At 37.2% G+C, this 20,346-nt stretch overlaps 1 protein-coding gene across 3 annotated transcripts; it reads left to right on the forward strand.

The window, feature by feature from the left end:
- The first annotated feature begins 1,580 nt into the window (after positions 1-1,580).
- Positions 1,581-18,243, forward strand: MAT2B (methionine adenosyltransferase 2B). 3 transcript variants are annotated; one of them, XM_049874274.1, is made up of 7 exons: positions 1,581-1,702; positions 9,710-9,904; positions 11,260-11,374; positions 12,531-12,683; positions 15,335-15,528; positions 16,801-16,914; positions 17,276-18,243. In XM_049874274.1, exons 1-7 carry the CDS (start codon positions 1,673-1,675, stop codon positions 17,444-17,446), a joined length of 972 nt encoding a protein of 323 aa, XP_049730231.1. In that variant the 5' UTR covers positions 1,581-1,672; the 3' UTR covers positions 17,447-18,243. The 3 variants fall into 3 exon arrangements, with proteins under 3 accessions (XP_049730231.1, XP_049730230.1, XP_049730232.1); XM_049874273.1 differs by lacking the exon at positions 1,581-1,702 and adding an exon at positions 4,116-4,309; XM_049874275.1 differs by lacking the exons at positions 1,581-1,702; positions 12,531-12,683 and adding an exon at positions 4,116-4,309.
- Positions 18,244-20,346: the final 2,103 nt, after the last annotated feature.

Below are 20,346 nucleotides of genomic sequence, written 5' to 3' on the forward strand. Positions count from 1 at the left end.
CTCTCCCTTCAAATTTCATAACATATATTCAAAAAGGCAAAAGTTGAGAAGCAGACAAGCATGCTGCCACAGCCGTGTCTGCCCGAGTCCAAGGAATATTACAGAATAGGCAAGAATGGGAAAATGGACAAGCATGCTGCCACAGCCATGTCTGCCTGGACCATCTTTTTATATTCTTGTTGGCCATTCTTAGTATCACCCTTTGTGTGGTTTCTGTTCAACATTTTTCTCCATTAATTTTTTTTAAATTGAGTTGTAGAAGTAATTTAAGTATTCTGAATATAAGTCCTTTTCAGCATAGGTATTTTTTTCCAGTCTGTGGGGAAAAAAAAAAAAAAAAATTATCTTTTGATAAGTAGATGTTTTTAATTTTGAAGTTTAGTTTACCAGTTTTTTAAATTGTATGGTTTTTGCTTTCTCTGACTTATCTAAGAGATATTTACTCTTGTCATAAAGCTATTCTCTTGTATTTTCTTCTAAAGTTTTATACTTTTATGTATTGACAATACTTATTTTTAAAATACTTATTTAAACCCATCCATTGCCCTCAAGTCGATTCTGACTCCTTGTGACCTTATAGGACAGAGTAGAACTGCCCCATAGGGTTTCCAAGGCTGTAAATCTTTTTTTTTTTTTTTTTAAATCTTTAGGGAAGCAGGCTGCCCTATTTTTCTCCCGCTGAGCAGCTGGTGGGTTTGAACCTTTTGGTTAGCAGCTGAGCACTTAGCCACTGTGCCAGCAGGGCTCCTTATTTATTTAAATAAACTCCATAAAAAAAAAAAAAGTTTCTGTAATTTATAGACCACTCTGAATGTCTAATAGAATTTATCATTTGCTGTGTACTCTAAAGTGGGTAGATGAAGTGATTTTTTTTAGCTCTACCTGAATGAGAATTTAAAAAAAAAATTTTTTTTTTTTTGGTCACCAAGCCAATATCCAGAACAGTGGAAACTTAACTGAGCCCATTATCACCCTTGAGATTGTTAAAAATAAGGTTATGGGGCTTCACTCCTACAGGATGATTTAGTTCCATATGTTCTGCTGTGCAGGCAGGTTTGGGAATTACTGATCCCAAGTCCTTAATGCTTGGCCAAATTTAAAGGCTGTTCCACCTACCATTTTCTCAAACAGGCAGCAAACCTTTGTGTGCTGTTCCCATCAGTGCTTTTTACCGTCCTTTGAAATAGTTATTTAAAAAGCAATGAGGGAAAGCATTGGAGAGTTTTACTAAACATACTCTGTTGTGATAATGGAATGAAATATTTCAAAACAGCAATCAGTTGCACGGTTGCTGTGCTTCTCAACAGCTGGCTCTCACGTTGACAGTAAGGTTTTTTTATTATTATTATTATCTCGTTCTGTTTTTAATATATTGTTTCTGTCTAGTAGTTCTGCTAGTGGACCCTGGCTTGGCGGGCAATTAAACATGAAACTTCTCATTGGGTATTTTCAAGACTGCTACAGGGAATCAGCTGCCAGTTTACTGCAATGTGGAAAACTGCACGAGATTCCGGGATCATAATAAAAATGCTAATTCAAAAGGTCAAGTAAAGCAGCCGCTCACGTTTTCGGATTGCTGTGCTCCCGGCAGGCAGAAACAAAGACCAGAAAGGGAAGGCAGAGGCTCACAGAAAGCCACACGAATTGGTTTTTCTGAAATAATTTTGGAATCATGCCTGAAATGCCAGAGGACATGGAGCAGGTAAGAGCCAGCTATTTAACAAATGAAGCACCCTAGAGTTAGAGTTGTTTTAAAAGCATCCCAGTGCACGCCTGGTAAAAGCAGAAAGGGTACGTAAAGAAAAACGGGTTATTCATTTTTAAAACATATAAATAACCTGCTGACACGGAACAATAAACCAAGTTTAGTTGTTGCCCGAGGGAACCGGATTATGGCGATCTCAGCTAAGTAACACTAATTAAAAACAATAAAACTCAGAACAGAACAGCAGTTTGATGTACATAATCTAAGTGCAGTGATGTATGCAAAGGTTCTATATAAATACCGATTTAGTTGTGTGCTCCAGCCTTTCTTTGTCTTGACAAGAATTGAATCTGCCAACATAACTTTTAGTTCTCTTTAAGTCTGTAGACTTGGGGCATGAACTTGTGTATTGTTTGTGTAACGCTCGCCTTTTATTCACATAGCAGCTTTCATCGTTAAAGAGAATGATTAAAAACCATGGACAGATATATGCTTCTAGAACTATGCCCAACTTTTACCTGACAAATATCTAAATCCAGATTCTAAATGTTGGCAAGAAACTCTTTTTGTTCCCCACTCTAGACAAGGCTGCTTTGAGAATCACAATGCTAATTGCGTTGGCATGTCCTTATACCTTCATGTTGAACACTTAATTTTTTGTTTTCCTAGAAAGGTTAGATTGAATCACACGTTACAAGTAGAAACTTTAAACAAATTTCCTAGTGTTTCTTGAAAGGAAAATCAAGAAGGTACCTCCCCATACTTCTCTTTGTTGTCTGCTGATTGTGCATGTTTAATACTGGGGCAATCCTGTCAAGACTCCCTAAATAATGCTAAACTAACTAACAGTAACAACCTAGATTAAAACAAAAAATTGAAAAGTTAGGGGACCTCAGACTCTCTTCTGTTACTGTCCCAAAGAAACTAGGTTGATGCGAATAAGGAAATGGGCCCTTGTTGGGGGTTGGGTAAGAAGGAAAGTCACGGGGCTCAGATGTAGAAAAACTTTTTTTTTTTTTTTAAATAAAGCTGCTCAGTCTTTAGCTCTAAAATACACCAAAAAGAATTATGAAAACAATGCCTTATTGGACAAATCCAAGCAGTGATTACCTTTGCGGGCGACTTTTAAATCTCGGTATCCCGTGTGTCAGGACAGCAACACTCAGACTGTTCGGTGAAAAGTCGGTCTGTTTGTTTTCGCTTTTTTTTTTTTTTTTTTTTCTGCGTAGTTTCCTAGGCATCCTGGCTGGCAGGAAATCTCCGCGGGTTTGAACTGGAAGGGAAATCAGTTCCGTGGTAGGTCGGTCTCAAGACTTAGGGCTGTTGTTTTCGGATTGTTAATTTTAAAAAAGCGACACAGGTGGTAGAACGTTGAGCATTATTTCTCCCCTTGGTTCCTTCCTTTAGTTTTCAGTGGCTGCCACGGCTTGGCTATGTTGCCCCAAAGCTGCGTCCCTCCAACGCGGTGCTTTTGAAAGGGTGGTTTTGACCCCTATTAATCCACTAAAACGTAGAATCTCGGGTACTCCGCCTGCAGATTCTCATTCTGTAATCACGGGACAAGGTCCAAGAATGAGCTTTGAAGACGTACCCAAAGGAACCATCTCCCTCATTCACACATTCTTTTTTTTTTTTTTTTAATTAAAAATTTCTTCTGCAAGAGAAATGCAACAAGTCTCTACAAAAGGTGTGTTTGACATTTTTGAAATTTCACACATATTACTTTTTAGCATCCCAGAAAAATGGATCCCTGAGGTGTTAATGACTCAGAGGCCAACACTTTTACTTTTATTCCTTATATTTCCCCGAATTTCTCGAAACCACACATAATGCTGTAGAGATAGATGTCCGTTGCGCTCTCTCCCTCTCCTCTCATCCTCTATGACTTTTAAATGTTTTATTCTATATCCTACAGCCCTGGTGGAACAGTTATTAAGCTAAGGTTCAGCTGTTACCTAAAAGGTCGGGGGTTCAAACCCACCAGCCGCTCTGCTTCCGTCAATATTTACAGCCTTGAAAACCCTCTGGGGCAATTCTACTCGGTCCTACAGGGTCGCTATGAATCAGAATCCATTTGATGGCAATGGCTTTTTGGTTTGGTGTGCATTACATACCCAATTGATTCTTATGCACTGCGCAAGGTCTGCAAACTTTAAACCCCAGGCCATCTAACCTCACCAAAATTCAATCCTTTCCCAGTCGAAGGGGAAAAAAAAGAAAGCACACACAAAACCCTTCACAACAAAACTTGTATTCGTTGCTTACGGCCGGGGGCCGTTGTTCTGTGTTTCACTTTAAGAGTTGGCGCGTGGGCGGGGAGCGCCCCACGTGTGCCCACCCCCTTTCTGGGGCGTCGGCCGAGCGTAGCCAACCAACAGGCGAGGCAGCGACGGCGGAAGCCGGAAGCTGCGGGCAGGGGCCGGCCTGGGCCTAGAGGAGGCGGGCCGAGGCGGACGGAGCTGCGGCCCGCGGCGATCTCGCGCTGGAGGAAGTGGCTGTGGCGACGGCGGCGGCGACGGCGACAGCGCAAAGATTGCGGGCATGGTGGGGAGGGAGAACGAGCTTTCCATCCATTTTGTTCCAGGGAATTGCCGGCTGGTGGAGGTGAGGAAGTCGGTCCAGGGGTCTCCCATGGGAACGTCGGGTGTTGAGGAGGGTGAGCCCGGTCGGCGGGGTCGCGGATCGCCTCCTTGCGCGTTCCGCCCCAGCCAGACCCCGGGCCGGCGTAGCCTCCGCGCAGCCCTTCCAGCCTCGGTGGCGGAGGGCGGTGCCACCGAGTTTGTTTACCTCGGCGCGCACCCTTCAGTGTTTTCTCCTCTAGCCTGCGCCAGGAAGCGAGTGGGCCGAGCTTTCACTTTCTCGTCCCCAGCCAGTCTCTGTTCCTAAGGGGTTTTCAAGACTTGCTTCCGTTTTGATTCTGCGTTTCTTAATTTCTTTTTTACCCTTGGTTCGTATTCCTCGAGCATATGAGTTCCTAGCTCTTAAGAAAGAAAAGGAGTGGCTTTTCACGAGTAACAAATTGGGATAATTTATTAAATTCTTCATACAGTGCACTGTGGCATGCGTTTTACAGTCATCGTTTAACTTTATCGTCATAACTGCGCGATACTGTTATTGCTCCACTTTACAGGGGAAAAAACTGAGGCTTAGAGATTGAGTCATTTTGCTCAAGTTCATTCAGTAAGATGGGAGTCGGGATTCAAATATAGATCCGTTTGACTGTCTCAGGCTTTGAACCCCACCGCCTAGTTTGCATAAAGAAAGATTGTTGTAGTGTTTGGGAGATCCGTCCATGGTATATCCTCCCCTCCTCTCTCCCCATCCTCCCACCTTCCATTCCAGGCTCTCCAACATTCACTTGATCCAAGACCGTATCTATCACTGGAGATGAAAAGACTGTTAATTCCCAGACCAATATGTCTATGGATATAAGAGGTGGCTGTTTTTGATAATGCAGAATTTTTACTTTTCCAAAATGTAGCATGTTTAATGTTTTCAGGTCTCTTTGGGACTTTGAAGGTAACGTTAGAATAGATGAAGTACCTAAACTTATGTATTGTTCCTTTGTGCCCCGAACAGTGTTGAGTGTATAATCTTACATCTTGTTTGTTTGCATGTATGTGCGTGCATACATGTACGTATATATGTGTGCATAGAGCTTAATCTGTTTTCACAGTAAAAAACCCAAAAGCAAACCCGTTGTCTGCTCTGACTCATGGTGACCCCATAGGACAGAAGAGAACTGCCCCATAGGGTTCCCAAGGAGCAGCTGGTGGATTCCAGTGGCTGATCTTTTGGTTAGCAGCTGTAGCTCTTAACCACTGAGTCACCAGTGGTCCATTTTCACAGTAAGACTTCAATAAACTAATGGAAATGGGTTTTACTTCATTAAAAATGGTACAACTAAGAATTTGCTATTTATTTGCTTTTCTCTGGAGACTTATAGAATTAAAACTCACTCTTGAGATAGTTGATTGCTTTATAGTTAATGTTAGGGAAGCAGACTGTAGTGGTTTTTTGTTTGTTTGTTTGTTTGTTTTTTTGTTTAATTAATACTACTCTTGTGAGGTACAATAGGGTGTTAGTAGCAGTTAGCCTAATCCCACCTAGATAGTCATGGGATCTTACGTTTCTTAAGGCCCAGGAATTTCCACTCAAGGGGCGTTTTGAGGGGGAATGTTGTGAGGATCAATTGAAGAAATGAATATGAAACTTTGCTAAATTTAAGAGGTTCTAAAAATACCTAGGTATTATCAGATTTACCACTAAAATGTAAGAAGATATTCCTCCATATTTTAGTGATATTTTTTCTTTACCTTTCCTAAATTTATTAATATAAGTTAATGCAAGTGTGCTAAAGTAGAAATCATGGTCCTAGAGCATTTTGTTGAACTATTTTTGAAAGAGCCATCTATTTTCTACTACCAATACAATTTTATATTGTTTGGTTAGATAGCATAATAAGAATAGTAGCTCTACAGTTATTATATATATTTACAAGCATTATTTTGGTGTCTCTAAGTCTGGCCACTTGGACTTGTTGAATTCTGTGCACTAAAGAATGTATACAACAAGAGGCAAATATAATATGTTCAGAGTAACTTAAGTTGATGTGTGATCTGTTTTACCCGTATAATAAAAACTGAGAAGTTCATCTGTGTAGGGGGACAAAATATTTTCACCACTTTTGTGTGGGTAAACTAAACAGCTCTTTATTCTTCCATTCTGAGTTCTTTGATGTGTTTGGACAATCTTGTGTTTTGCAGGACTAAAGTAATTTTTTTTTTTTTAATTTTCTTATTTATTGTGCTTTAAGTGAAAGTTTACAGATCAAATCAGTCTCTCATACAAAAAGTTATACACACCTTGCTATGTACTCTTATAGCTGCTCTCTCCCTAATAAGACAGCACATTCTTCCTCTCCACCCTATATTCCCCATGTCCATTCAACCAGCTCTTGTCCCCCTCTTCTCATCATCTTACCTCCAGACAGGAGTTGCCCACATAGGGCTAAAATAATTTATGAAACAATGGTTCAAAGTAGTTTTTAGAGGAATTTTTTTTTCCTCTAAAACAGCAAAAACAAAAACTGTACTTTACAAAGCTTTGAGTAGATGTCTGCTTATTTAGAAACTCAAGATTTAGAAGAGATGTTTTTGTTTGGAATTTGTAAATTTCACAGTGATGCATAGTTTATTTGCCAGCCACCAGTAAAACTGCAATCTAAATGCTAAAATCTTGCTTTAGCTCCTATGCTGCTGGTGACAGAAGGTGCTGTTAGAGTCTCTAGAGAGAACTATGTGAAAAGAGGAAAATGAAGCCCTTTCTGCTATATTTATACCCTTTGTGATAAGGATAATAAGGAAACTGAGAAGTATAAAACTTTAAAGCTGCAAGAGCCTTAGTCATCCTGTTCAAACGTGTCATTTTACCGATAAGGAATTAGATCAGTAGAAATGGAGTAACTTCTCAACACCACAGTTTGTGATAGAGCAAACAAAAACCTTAACGATGCATAAAATCAAATATGTGTTAAAAGGATTGAGACAAAAGTCACTCTACATTTGGTTGGCTGGACTATAAAATCAAGAAGACCCAGTTTCTGGTCCCAGTTTTTTCACTTTTACTGTGGGCAAAACCTTTAATATCTCCAGACCTCAGGTTCCTCACTTTGAAAATAATATCCGCCCTGCTTGTCTAATCAGGCTGTCCTTACAATTGGAAGTTATAGTATATTGAAAAGCCATTTATATAACATTTGATAGTTTTCAAATACAAGATTCCTGCCCTTTTAATAAAGAAAATTTTTGAGCACTGATATCTGACCACTGGGTACCATGAACTGTTTTATGGTATTACCTTATGGTATTACCCAGGGTATGAGGGTATAAGGTTGCATGCCCTCCTGACATTATTTAGATTAAGTATATTACATTCCCCAAAGAGCCTTGATTTTCTTGTAACATAATACTGTATTTCATCAAATGTAAGATACTCTTGATTATAAGATCATCTGGGTTCTTGTTTTAAGATGCACTAAGAAAACAAAATATTGTCAAACTGAAACATTCGTAAGAGGCGTTTCTTGTTTCATTCATTTAACAGAGATGTTAAAATAAGGAAAAACTGCAAAACAGTCTGTGAAATGACACAGAGATCTTAATTCACTGTTTGGTAACCTTCGTGGGTTGCAAAATGCTTGTTCTTTGACTTCTATGCCTAGTTTTTTTCAGAGGGGAAGATATTGTTGTCACTTCTAGAAACATAAATGGACAATTTTTTGCTTTGTATGAATAAGAGAAATAGGTGTTTATCACGTCATTAAAATTTGTCTTGGAGTTCAAAGTGCAGTCCCCAAATCACCATCATCTGCATCACCTGGGAACTTGTTAGAAATACAGTCTCAGGCCCCACCCTTCAATTCCTGGGCCTTAAAGCCCTCAGAGATTCTGATCTCTGAAGTATGAGAACCAACCAAACCCAAACCAAACTCTCTGCCTTCGAGTCAATTCCAACTCATAGCGAACCAAAAAAAAAAAAAAACTATTCATTCACTCCTATAGAGTGAGGTAAAAGTAAGAACTCAGAAGAAATCAAGTCATACCTTTTTAGTGTTTTCCCAGGATCCTTACAATATTTATCCTGTGTAAATAAATTGTTCTTCTGATGGTGTTTCTACTAGGTTTGGTGTGTTTTCTCCTCTTTACAAGTCAGTCTTTGTAGAGCTGTTTTCTTGCCAAAATTCAAAGAAAATATTTTGTTGGCTGAAATCTTTGTTTTCATAGATCAATTGGCTTAGGGCCAAGTTTCCGCAGCGGAAAGCCCAGATTAATTTTCCTTCAACTTTCAAAATGTCTTGAAATTGGTTGAGCTAAGGGAGAATATCTTTAAGAAATTACCATTGTACTGTATCTCCCTTTATTTCAGGTTTTTCCTCTGGTGAAAGTAAGTTGATTTTGGTAACTTCATTATTAGTAGTATTTTTAAATTATGGTCCTCGTAAGTAATTTAGCTGAACTAAGGGCTAAAAAAAGGTCTTTAGATGTTATGTACCTATGGTGGCTCAGAATTAAGTAACCAGCACTTGAAACAAAAAGACCTCAAATTGATAAAAGCATTTTTTTTTTTTAAGAGTAAATATTGACTTTATTCACCCTCTAGGAGGAAGGCTGGTGTTACCCCTCTTGGAGAGAAGGAAACAATTTGAAACTGTGTCTTGGAAACATAAAATTTAAATTGTTTCCAAATAGTAGTTCTTTTGATTTCTGTATATAAGGATTTTTTTTTCCACAATAGCAACATGTATCAATTTAAAACATTTCAGATTTTTTTTTAACCCTCTATATTTCTTTCTTTTAACTGTTGTACACAGGGAAATTTAGGTTAACTCAGAAACATTTGCCAGTGAGTTAAACTAAAAAAGCATATTAGTGCTGTAAGGACTGGATTTACTTTCCTCTACATTCCTGTGAAATGACTAATTTTCTAACTTGGGCCCATCAAAATTTGATAAATAAATGATTGGAATTTGAAAGAGAATTTGGGATTAAAAACCGAAGACCAGAAGTGTCAATTTGTAAACGTATCAGCAGAATATATATAATCAGGCTATAAAATAAGTAAGAGCAAAACTAATTGTATGTTTTCATAAATTGAAGAACATAATTGAAATTGGTGTTTATTGCTCATTTGGGCATCATTGGCATAAGCAAAAGATTTTTTTATTATTGATGTAATGAAACCTAAATGCATTTGACTAGGTGATTCCTTGCAGTGTCAGCTTATGCTCTTTTACTTGTGTAAGATTTATTAGAACTTTTTCTTAAGTGATACAGCTGTCAACAAAGCTTGATTAATCTTTGTTCTAACTTAAGAATTGGCTTATAAATAAGTAACATAAATCAACTACTTAGACCTGAGGTGTTTGGTAAACTATGATAGTGACTAATTTGAGAGAATTATTTTCCAAGTAAATAATCTTCTGTCCTTCCCTTCACCTTTTAGGAGGAAGTTAACATTCCCAGTAGGCGGGTTCTGATTACTGGTGCCACTGGGCTTCTTGGCAGAGCTGTATACAAAGAATTTCAGCATAATAATTGGCATGCTGTTGGCTGTGGCTTTAGAAGAGCAAGACCAAAATTTGAGCAGGTTAATCTATTGGATCCTGATGCAGTTCATCACACCCTTCATGATTTTCAGGTATGGGTTAGCCTCTTTCACACACAGTAAGAATTGTCTGCGTTGATACAGAAAATGTTCTCAAGCAAGTTACTGTGAAAGCTCTCACCTACTAAGCAGCGACAATGTATAATGCACTTTTTTTAGGATGACAAGGTGTTAGTATATACAGTTCTTAACATGATCAGGTTGAAATACAAGTTGAAAAATGACCGAAATATGAAGCATTTTATAAAAAGCTAATGTTTACGGAATACCTTCTAAGTGCCACTTGCTGTGCAAATACTTTTTGAATTTTAACCTGTAAACCTTACAATAACACTGCAGAACAGGTACTGTCATTTCCATTTTAGAGCTGAGGAAGCAGAGACAGAGAGGTTAAGTAACTTACTGGCCATGATCGTACAACTTGTCATAGAAAAGTTTGGGTTCTGGTCCCCTCTAGTCAAATCTCGGGTGCTTGTTCTTTCTAAGTGTGGTCCAAGGAGGACCTGCGTCAGAATCCCTTAAGGAACTTGTCCTCAGGCCTCACTCCTAGAGATTTTAATTCAGTAAGTCTGTGGTGGGGCCCAAGACTCTACATTTTAAGAAACACTCCAGATTATGCACTTTCAAGTTTGTCAACAACTCTCAGAGCATATTTCTTCAAGCATTGTTGAGAAGGAGAGAGTTTGGCATGTGGGTACACTAGTCCTGTTTGTCTGTGTTCATTTCAAACCTTAGCTCTTGCTTAGCTCCTTTGGGAACTAGAAGCCCTTTCTCTACAACTAGATGTTAAGCAGTCCTCTAGCTTAACATCCATCACACTATATTGAAACAGTCTCTTTACATATCTGTCTTTGCCACTTTTTATAAGATCCTTGCTCCTAGCACAGGGTTTACCATATAGATGGCATACTAAATGCTCAACTGGGAATATAATTCTCATGGATAGTTGATTTTATTTAAATGATTAGTCAAAGAGGATTGAATTTATAGATTTAATTTGAAGATATTACTCTCCTTTTAACACAGATTTATTAAATATTTTGGCCATATCAATGACATAACTGATAGCTCTTTTTGCCCATCCAAATTAGGGGACAAAGCATGTTTTGATGTAGAAATGTAGTTGGTACAGAGAGTTTTGTCGGTAGGGATTAAGATTACTAAATTGCTTTCCTTTTCAGGACCTATATACATTTTTCAAGAAGATTGAACCTTGCAAAAAAGGAAGCATAACACACCTATGTTAAAAATCAAATGATTTATTCCTTAGTTGAGGAAGTATTGATTTAACAAACATTTTTTCTCTGAATGAATTTACTCTAGGAAGACTGTAGTTACTCCATTTTACTCCATTTTGGGTTAAAAATGCATCAATGCTTAACTTCCAGCCCCATGTCATAGTACATTGTGCAGCAGAGAGAAGGCCAGATGTTGTAGAAAATCAGCCAGATGCTGCTTCTCAACTTAATGTGGAAGCTTCTGGGAATTTAGCAAAGGAAGCAGGTAATGATGACTTTATAAAATCTTCAGAAAATATTAAATGATCATGGAGTTTTTAAAGATTAAGGTTTTTTAGATTGTTTATGAAAGGTATTTAAAAAAAATACGTATATATACGTACATACGAGGGCAAGTAAAAAAGTATTGCTACAAAATCATAGAAGCCTCTGTTAAACAAAAATATCAAAATGTGAAGTTATCGTGTCTTGACATATCCTCCATTTAGGTCTGTACTCTCTGAACGTGGTGTTTCCATCTCTGTAACCCTTCCCCCAAGAATTCTGCACTCTTCGATTTACACCATGTCAAAATGGCAGTTTTGGCATCCTTGAGGGGCTCAAATCGTGTTCCTTTTAAATGTTCTTTGAGTTTGGGGAACAAAAACAAGTCTAAAGGATCAAGATCAGGGATGTAGTGTGGATGGGGTAAGTTTTCCCAATGAAATTCTTCTAGGATAGCCCTTGCTACCCTAGAAGAATGAACAGGTACATTGTCATGATGGAAAAAAATTCCTTGGCAAACTTTCCCGACCTTTTTCTCACCAGTGCAGTTTTCATTTTTCTTAAAACTTCTTCATAATAAGCCCCTGTTTTCGTCCTGTGTCCTTCGAGAAAATCTTTCAAGATCACCCCTTTGGAATCCCAAAAAACAGTCACCATAACCTTCTGAGCAGTCTTCCCTCTCTTGGCTCATCTTTAAGGTCTTCTGACTTTCTTTAAAATGCTTGCCCCATCTGAAAACTTTTGTTTTATGTGGCAGCAGCATTTCCATAAACTGCAAAGTTGAGTGATTTGGGAAGATGTGCACTTGAGTTTTGTTAAAAATTTGATATTAACCCTGATCTCAAAATCAGTTTTTCCATGGCACAAAAAGCACCCTTTTTTTTTTTGTTTTTTTTTTTGGAAGGCCCTTTTACAAGACTAAGGCAGTTTTACTGAGAGGACTTGTCTGCAGCCATCCACTGATCGCAGAGACATGTTTAGACACGTTTGTTTGCAGTAAACCCATGCATGTAGGAACTGAAACCCTAGAAGCAATACTTTTTGACTTAGCTTCATATATCACAAAGAATAAACCTTTCTAAATTCCTTTAAACAGTAAGGTCAAGTAATAATTTAATAGATTTATTTGTTTTTTGATTTTATCTCTTTCTTTGTAGCTGCAGTTGGAGCATTTCTAATCTATATTAGCTCAGATTATGTATTTGATGGAACAAATCCACCTTATAGAGAGGAAGACATACCAAATCCCCTAAATTTGTATGGCAAAACAAAATTAGAAGGAGAAAAGGCTGTCCTGGAGAATCATTTAGGTAAGATATAATTTTTTAGCCTCTGATGATTGTTAAGGCCTCCTTTTTGTGTAGGCTATATGTTTTTTTAATTCTAAAAATTACTCAAAGAATACAAATCATTGGAGAAAAATTAGACAATGCAGCAAGAAAAAATAAAAATAAGAATTTTAGAAATTGTAAAGGATAACTACTTTCTTAGTTCTTGCAGACTTTCCACTATCAAAGTACACATATACACCTTCATATATAGAAAACAGATGATTTATTTCAAATTTTTATACCCTACTTTCAGAACATACAGGCCGGTATCATTTTCCTTAGCTTTAGGTATTCAGTTATATAGTTTTTCTTTTTTCCTTTGTGTGCACATGTGTGTGTATATACATGTTGTCTGATATTGAGTTAATCCTGACTCATAAGACCCTATGTGACAGAGTAGAACTGCCCCACAGGGTTCCATATGGGAGCAGATCATCAGGCTCTTTTTCTCTCTTGGAGCCACTGGTGGGTTTGAACTGCTGCCGACCTTTCGGTTACCAGCTGAGCACTTAACTGTTGTGCCACCAGCATTCCTCATGTGTATAGATACACATACACATATATATGTGGAGCCCTGGTGACACACTGGTTAAGAGTAACAGCTGCTAACCAAAAGGTAGGCAGTTTGAATCCACCAGCTGCTCCTTGGAAACCCTATAGGGCAGTTCTACTCTGTCCTATAGGATCGCTATGAGTCGGAACCAACTCGAAGGCAATGGATTTGGCTTGGACATATATAGGGAGAGTGAAAGTCTTTTTATGATGTTTCCTCAGGAAGATAAATACCAAATCTGCTGATCTATGGAAGCATTATTTGTGTATTTTAAAAAATGTGTCCGTGTTATTTTAGAGGAGTCCCTGTGCAATGCAAACAATTAGTGCATTTGGCTGCTAACAGAGAGGTTGGAGGTTCATCTCCACCCAGAGGTGCCTCTGAAAGAAAGGCCTGGAGGTCTACTTCTGAAAAATCAGCCATTGAAAACCCTGTGGGAGCGCAGTTCTACTCTGATACACATGGAGTTGCCATGAGTTGGAATTGACTCAACAGCAACTTTTTTTGCTTTTTTTAAATTTACTTTATGACCTGGTTTTTTTCCCCACGTTTTTGTATTTCAATACATGTTGAGCCATCTCTGGGATATCTTATTAATGGCTATATAGTACTTAATAGATCCCCTGTGGTAAAACTACTGCCTCAGGCCATATGACATCCTTGAGAAACATCCCCTAATAATAGGATCCCATACTAATGGACATTTAGTTTTTCAGTTTATTATCATTCAGGAATTATCTTTCAATACATGTCTGTATACACTTGTTCAGTAAGTTAATTTATAAAGAAAACGTTGGTCGATTTTCATTTAAAGTCACTTATCCAAAGACTAGTTCCGTGGGTGGTGCAAATGATTTGTACTCAACTACAAATGAAAGGTTGTGAGTTCGAACTTACCAGGGGGTGCTACAGAGGAAAGGCCTAATGACCTGCTTCCATAAGGATTACAGCCAAAAAAAATCTTATGAAGCAATTCTACTCTGCAATACATGGGGTTGAGATGAGTCAGAAGGGACTCAGTGGCGGTGGGATCCAAAGACCATTATAACCAACCCCTCAACAGAGACTTACATAAAATTGAAATACCTCAGAATTCCTTAATCAGTAGTTGTGAGAATATTAGGGTCAACACCCACATACCCTTCACATAGATTCACCAATTGTTAATGTTTTGCTGCATTTTAATATATAATTTTTGACTAAACCCAGTGAGAATTAGTTGAATTTCACCCCAAAATACTTAACCATGTGTCTTCTAAGAACAAAGGCATTCTTCTGCATACAGGCAGTCCCCCAGGTTGCCAATGAGTTCAAGTCGAATTCATATGTAAGTTGTTGCAGTTAGATGCAGTTTAGTTGGTATCTAATGTCAATCAAACAAATGTTTGTCTTAGGATATAGTATATAGTGTAAGTTTTATGCCCCCCCCAAAAACACTTCTAGAAACACTAAAACATCTTTAACATAATAATACAGTCATAATAATGTTTTGATGCACTCTGCAAAGTAGCGCTTGTTTGTTATTTTGTTATTACGAATTGTTGTATGCACCTTGAATTCTTAATGTAATAGGCTTTACAGAAGTTGGTTTTTAACTACAAGTTGTAGGTAAGTCAGGCATTTGTCACCCAGGAACTGCCTGTAATTACAATGCAGTTACCACACTCAGGAAATTTAATGTTACTACAATACTGTAATCAAATATATAGTTTATATAGGAATTTTCCTAATTGTCACAGTAATGTCCTTTATTGCTTTTTTTTAATCTAGGGTCAAGGTAAGGATTACTCAATGTGCTTATCTGTTATGATTTAGTTTTACTTTTAATGACCATAATATTATAGAAATTATATATATGGCTGTATAAAAATACTCAAAAATGGCAGAAGACATTTAGAAATATTCAGAATCACATTTGTTAAATTGTATTATTATCGGTGAGCTGTGTCATGTTGGTATATTTTTATTAAAGGCAGATTTTCCACTTTGATGTTTTTAAATCCACACACTTTCATCTTATATCAAAACTTAAGAACCAGTCGGTTTTAAGATAGTGTCCACTTTTATTCATCTCCAGGAGCTGCTGTTTTGAGAATTCCTGTTCTGTATGGAGATGTTGAGAAGCTCGAAGAAAGTGCTGTAACTATTATGTTTGATAAAGTGCAGTTCAGCAACAAGTCAGCGAACATGGACCACTGGCAGCAGAGGTTCCCCACTCATGTCAAGGATGTAGCCACTGTGTGTCGTCAGTTAGCAGAGAAGAGAATGCTGGTGAGAATCTTTGAAAGCAAGAGTTCCCGTAATTTCATCTTTGTAAAAATCCTGTTTGTCTTTTCCATCCTTGAACGTTCACAGCTATTCTTGGAATGTTAATGAGTGGAAGTTAAGGTGCTTTTTTAAAACTAGAAGCAGAATAAACAAAAGTAGTTAACAGATAGTAGACTATATTAACCCCTTAAAAAAATACCCTTTTCCATGGATTCGATTCCGACTCAGCAACCCTATAGGCAGAATGGAACTGCTCCACAGAGTTTGCAAGTCAAACTGCTGACTTTTTGGTTAGCAGCCGTAGCTCTTAACCACTGCACCACCAGGGTTTCCATAGACTATATTAGTCAGTATTAAAAATATTATGCTTTTGTGTTTGAATTTATTTCTCAAGTACTACAGACCCCACCTGTTACTTCTTAGAAGATGACTGAAAACTTCGTTTTTTCTTTGGATAAAAGATAATCACCTGATGTCTTTTAAGAAGTTAATCTGATTAACATATGTGTACCCCAGTTACCCAGTGCCTTCGAGTCGTTTCCGACTCATAGCAACCCTATAGGACAGAGTAGAACTGCCCCGTAGAGTTTCCAAGGAGCACCTGGCAGATTCCAACTGCCGATTTGGTTAGCAGCCGTAGCTCTTAACCACTACGCCACTAGGATATGTATAGTACCAAAGAATTGAAGTAGGAATTTATAGTTTAAAAAAAATTTTTTTTTTTTTTTTTTTTTAGATATTTGGCTAGGAGTTAATTTTAAACATTTGAAAATGTTGGAGCTAAATAACATATCCATAAAAAGAAAGTTTAGAGCCTGATTTCTTTAAAAACAGTATGACCACAATTTTTTAATATAAAAATGTGTATTTATTTTTAATATATATCATTACACTGTTTAAGAATATTCTGACCAACTTGTCTTGAAAAAATAGTTCTACTAAGGTTTGGTTTTTACGTCTTAGAATAATTAGAAAGACTCATTAAATTGGACTGTTTCCATAAAAATCTCTAATTAGAATTCCTTACTAATTAAAACTGGAGCCATTTTTATTTTTATCTTAAAAAAATTCTTAAAACTAATTCTAAATTTTGCTTGTGGTGTTTAGCTGAGAATATTTGTAGGAATTTGATTTTAGATATCTTGATGAGAGCTTTCCAGAAAAGGAGGGGTGAATTTAGTTCCTGGACCTTTATAGTTTCCTTGTCAAACCTACCATTCCACTCAATTCAATAAGTTGAAATTAACTTGAGGTTTTTTGTGTCCTTCTTCTTAGGATCCGTCCATTAAGGGAACCTTTCACTGGTCAGGCAATGAACAGATGACGAAGTATGAAATGGCGTGTGCAATTGCAGATGCTTTCAATCTCCCCAGCAGCCACTTGAGACCTGTGAGTACCTGGCATCCAAGACCTTCTTGCAAGTTCAGATCCATCATCACAGTTCGTATTATTGATAACATTGTTCCCGTCGCTTTGAACACATTAGATAATTTCATTTCCAGCACTAATCAAAATAAACTTTGCTTGATGTTGGCAATTTATATTGCTCCTTTTCTCTGAATTATTATCTATAAAGAAATTGTGAGTATTGAAGTTCATAGAAAAAGTGCTATCTTGATTGTGACAGATTTTTTATTTTGCTAGATATGATTGAATTAGATTCCTTGTGCCAAGGAAAAAGTATAAAATATAAAACTTTGAGATGCAGCCCATCCTTTACTTTTGATTTTATTTTCATTTTTCTTTAAAGATTACTGACAGTCCAGTGTTAGGGGCCCAGCGTCCAAGAAATGCTCAGCTCGACTGCTCCAGATTGGAGACCCTGGGCATTGGTCAGCGAACACCATTTCGGATTGGAATCAAAGAATCACTCTGGCCTTTCCTCATTGACAAGAGATGGAGACAAACAGTTTTTCATTAGTTTATATGTGTGTGTGTGTTTCTTTTCTTTTCTTTTCTTTTTTTTTAATGAAAAGTATAGTGTGTGGCACTTTTTAACACAAAAAGGAAATAGTTTTGTATGAGTGCTCTCTAATTGTGACATTTATGATCTTTCAGGTAAATGATACTCTTGCACTAGTGGAACTGTCTAAAGAAACTAAGGGGCAGTGATGCCTTGTTTGAAGTAATGATCTTTGTTTATCTTTCTGTTTATTCTGGCTTAACTGGCTGTTTGAGTATAATAAATTATGATTCTTAAATACTTGAGAGCCAAGATGAAACAGATCTGCTGTAGACTTTTTTGGGGGGCGGGTTGGGTAGGGTAGATGAAATGCATTGTTCATGCCCATAACCTCTACATTTTCAGGATTTTTGCAACTGTTAATCCTTTCATGTTGATTGTTTTAAAGTGTGTTGAGTATGAAAATCATTGTTCATTATTGCTTTGCTTGAGCTCAGATCAAAACGTTTAAAGAAAGAAACTTTATTTTTGCAACTTAAGTACCATTTTTATGCTTGAGATGTTTCAAGATGTTATGTATATTGGAACTTCTGCAGCTTTTTGCTTCCTGCTTTGGTAGCAGTGTATGGTGAGCCCTTGAGAGAGAATGTGTGTGAGTGTATATACATGTCGTATGTATTTTTTAAATATATATATAACCGTCCTTTCCACTCCATGTTGCTAAGTGATATTTCGTATGTATGTGCAAATAACAGGCCATGTAAGTCTTTTGATCATCCATGAATAATAATAAAAACGTACTGCTGGCATGAGAATACTTAGTTTTCTTTCATTTACTCTTCTTTTTAAATGTAAAGACTAAATTTCTAAACTAATTGTTCTTCTGCTGCTTTAGTTTTTTAAAATTAACATCTGATACATGCAAAAGAATATAGTTCATATATATTGAGATACAAAACACAATAATAAAATGAACACTGGTGAACCTACCGCTTGAGATCTAGAATGTTATAATGTTTTATCTACTTGTGCCAACTGATTTTTTTTTTATTGTAAAAAATATGTATATATCATAAAATTTTGACCATTTTGAAGTGTACAATTCAGTAGCATTGATTATATTCACGGTGTTGTGGAACCATTGCCACTATTTCCAAAACTTTTTTTTTATCACCTCAGACAGAAACTCTACCCGTTAAGCAATAACACCCTTTCCCTCCTTTTTTCTACTTTCTGACTATGAATTTGCCTATTTTAGAAATTTCGTATTGGTGGAACCAACTAGTTGTGTTTTAACTCACGAAAAAGAAAGAACTATTTAATTTTTTCATATTATGCATTTACATAGAATGGTCTTTCTGAAGAATGCAGAGTATTTGTATTATCTATACTAAGTAATTTTCAAGTAACCTTAGCCTCAGTAGGGTCTCTGTGAGTCGGAATCAGCTCCACGGCAGCGAGTTTGGTGTTTTTGGTTTTAGCCTCAATATTTTTAGCCCTTAATAAGGAAACCAGAAAGGCAGAGTGAGTTGTATGATTTGGCTTCTACTCAGGGCAGTGCAAATCCTGGCTTTAGATTATCTGGTTTCACTTTTGGGGTCCTCTTTCCCTAGATTATGACCTTATTCCATTATTGGACAAAATGTGTTTCTAATTTCCTAATTGACTTAGAATTTGGGGTTAAGATAGAATAATATCTGGGTGATTTGATTAAAGCAACAATTCCCAAACCAAGTCATGTTTTAGAATAAACTGGGAAAATTTTACTGATACCTGAGCCCTGCTCTAGGCCTACTGAAATAGAATTTCTGGAATTGTGGACTGTTTTTTTTTTTTTTTCCAATCTATTTTTAAGTGGTTACCAGGTGATTCTAAGGTAGCCAGCCTAGCACTTGCATTTGGCAATCACTGGATGCTCAGTGGTTAAGAGCCAGCTGCTATCCAAAAGGTCGGCAGTTCGAATCCACCAGCGGCTCCTTGGAAACCCTATGGGGCAGTTCTACTCTGTCCTATAGACTCGCTGTGAGTCAAAATCAACTTGATGGCAGCGGGTGTTTGGTTTTTGGATTACAGCATTCTCTGTGTGTGTGTGTTTTAAATTACTACATTTTACATAGTACAAAATTCAAATGTTTCAGAAAGCCTTCACGAGCCAGCCCAGGACACCCCAGGCCACTGGACCCTGACCCTGATACCTATGACCATTTGAGCCACTGCACCTGGTAAAGGGCCCACCAGCTCATCGGGCACTGTTTCAACAACCACACAGGTCACCAAGAGCCAGTGGAGCATGAAAGAGAAGGAGACAGGTGTTATTATTGTTACCTTTATTCCGTTGTATGAATGAATGAACCACAACTTATTTAATCAGTCTCTTATTGATAGGCTTCAGGCTTTAAAAAAAAAAAAATGTTAATAGTCCCCAGTATATATCAATCTGCAGAATAAGATCGAATTCAGAAAAATTCACCAAAATGGGAAAATAGCTTGAGATGGGTGTTTGACCGTGTGAGGAGTAGAGAACATTTTAAATATTTCTCAGACTAGATTTTACGTTACATGGTTAAAATGCTCTTCCATGTAGTTAAAGGTAATTTGCTTATTTCACATGAGTTTTAATACAAAATAATTTCAGCCGATTTCAGAAAGAAGTAGGAAGCAACTGTCCAGTGGCGAAACCTTTTTAAGAAATTACTCCTGGAGTAAAAATTAAACCATATTCTTTGAAAGCCATATCATCTCAGCAGTAAATATGGCAGTAGGTTTTAATTCAAGTGTGTTGGCTAGTCAAGAGAATTTTCTGACTTTGAACGTAGTATAATGTGTAGTGAAATTAATCAAATCTGGATTAGCTACTAGCAAGTTACTTTTCTGAGCTTCAGGTAATTTAAGGGTTAAGTGGAGGACTACCACCTATT

Source organism: Elephas maximus, chromosome 2 (assembly GCF_024166365.1).
Source record: "Elephas maximus indicus isolate mEleMax1 chromosome 2, mEleMax1 primary haplotype, whole genome shotgun sequence".
Lineage (NCBI taxonomy): Eukaryota > Metazoa > Chordata > Mammalia > Proboscidea > Elephantidae > Elephas > Elephas maximus.

What these genes read in the sequence shown, in the direction of transcription:
- MAT2B (XM_049874273.1), top strand. Translation starts at nt 4,247, where the DNA reads ATGGTGGGGAGGGAGAACGAGCTTTCCATCCATTTTGTTCCAGGGAAT. An exon ending in GGAATTGCCGGCTGGTGGAG is followed by an intron (nt 4,310 to 9,709) that starts GTGAGGAAGTCG and finishes TTCACCTTTTAG; the next exon opens with GAGGAAGTTAACATTCCCAG. An exon ending in GAATTTAGCAAAGGAAGCAG is followed by an intron (nt 11,375 to 12,530) that starts GTAATGATGACT and finishes CTTTCTTTGTAG; the next exon opens with CTGCAGTTGGAGCATTTCTA.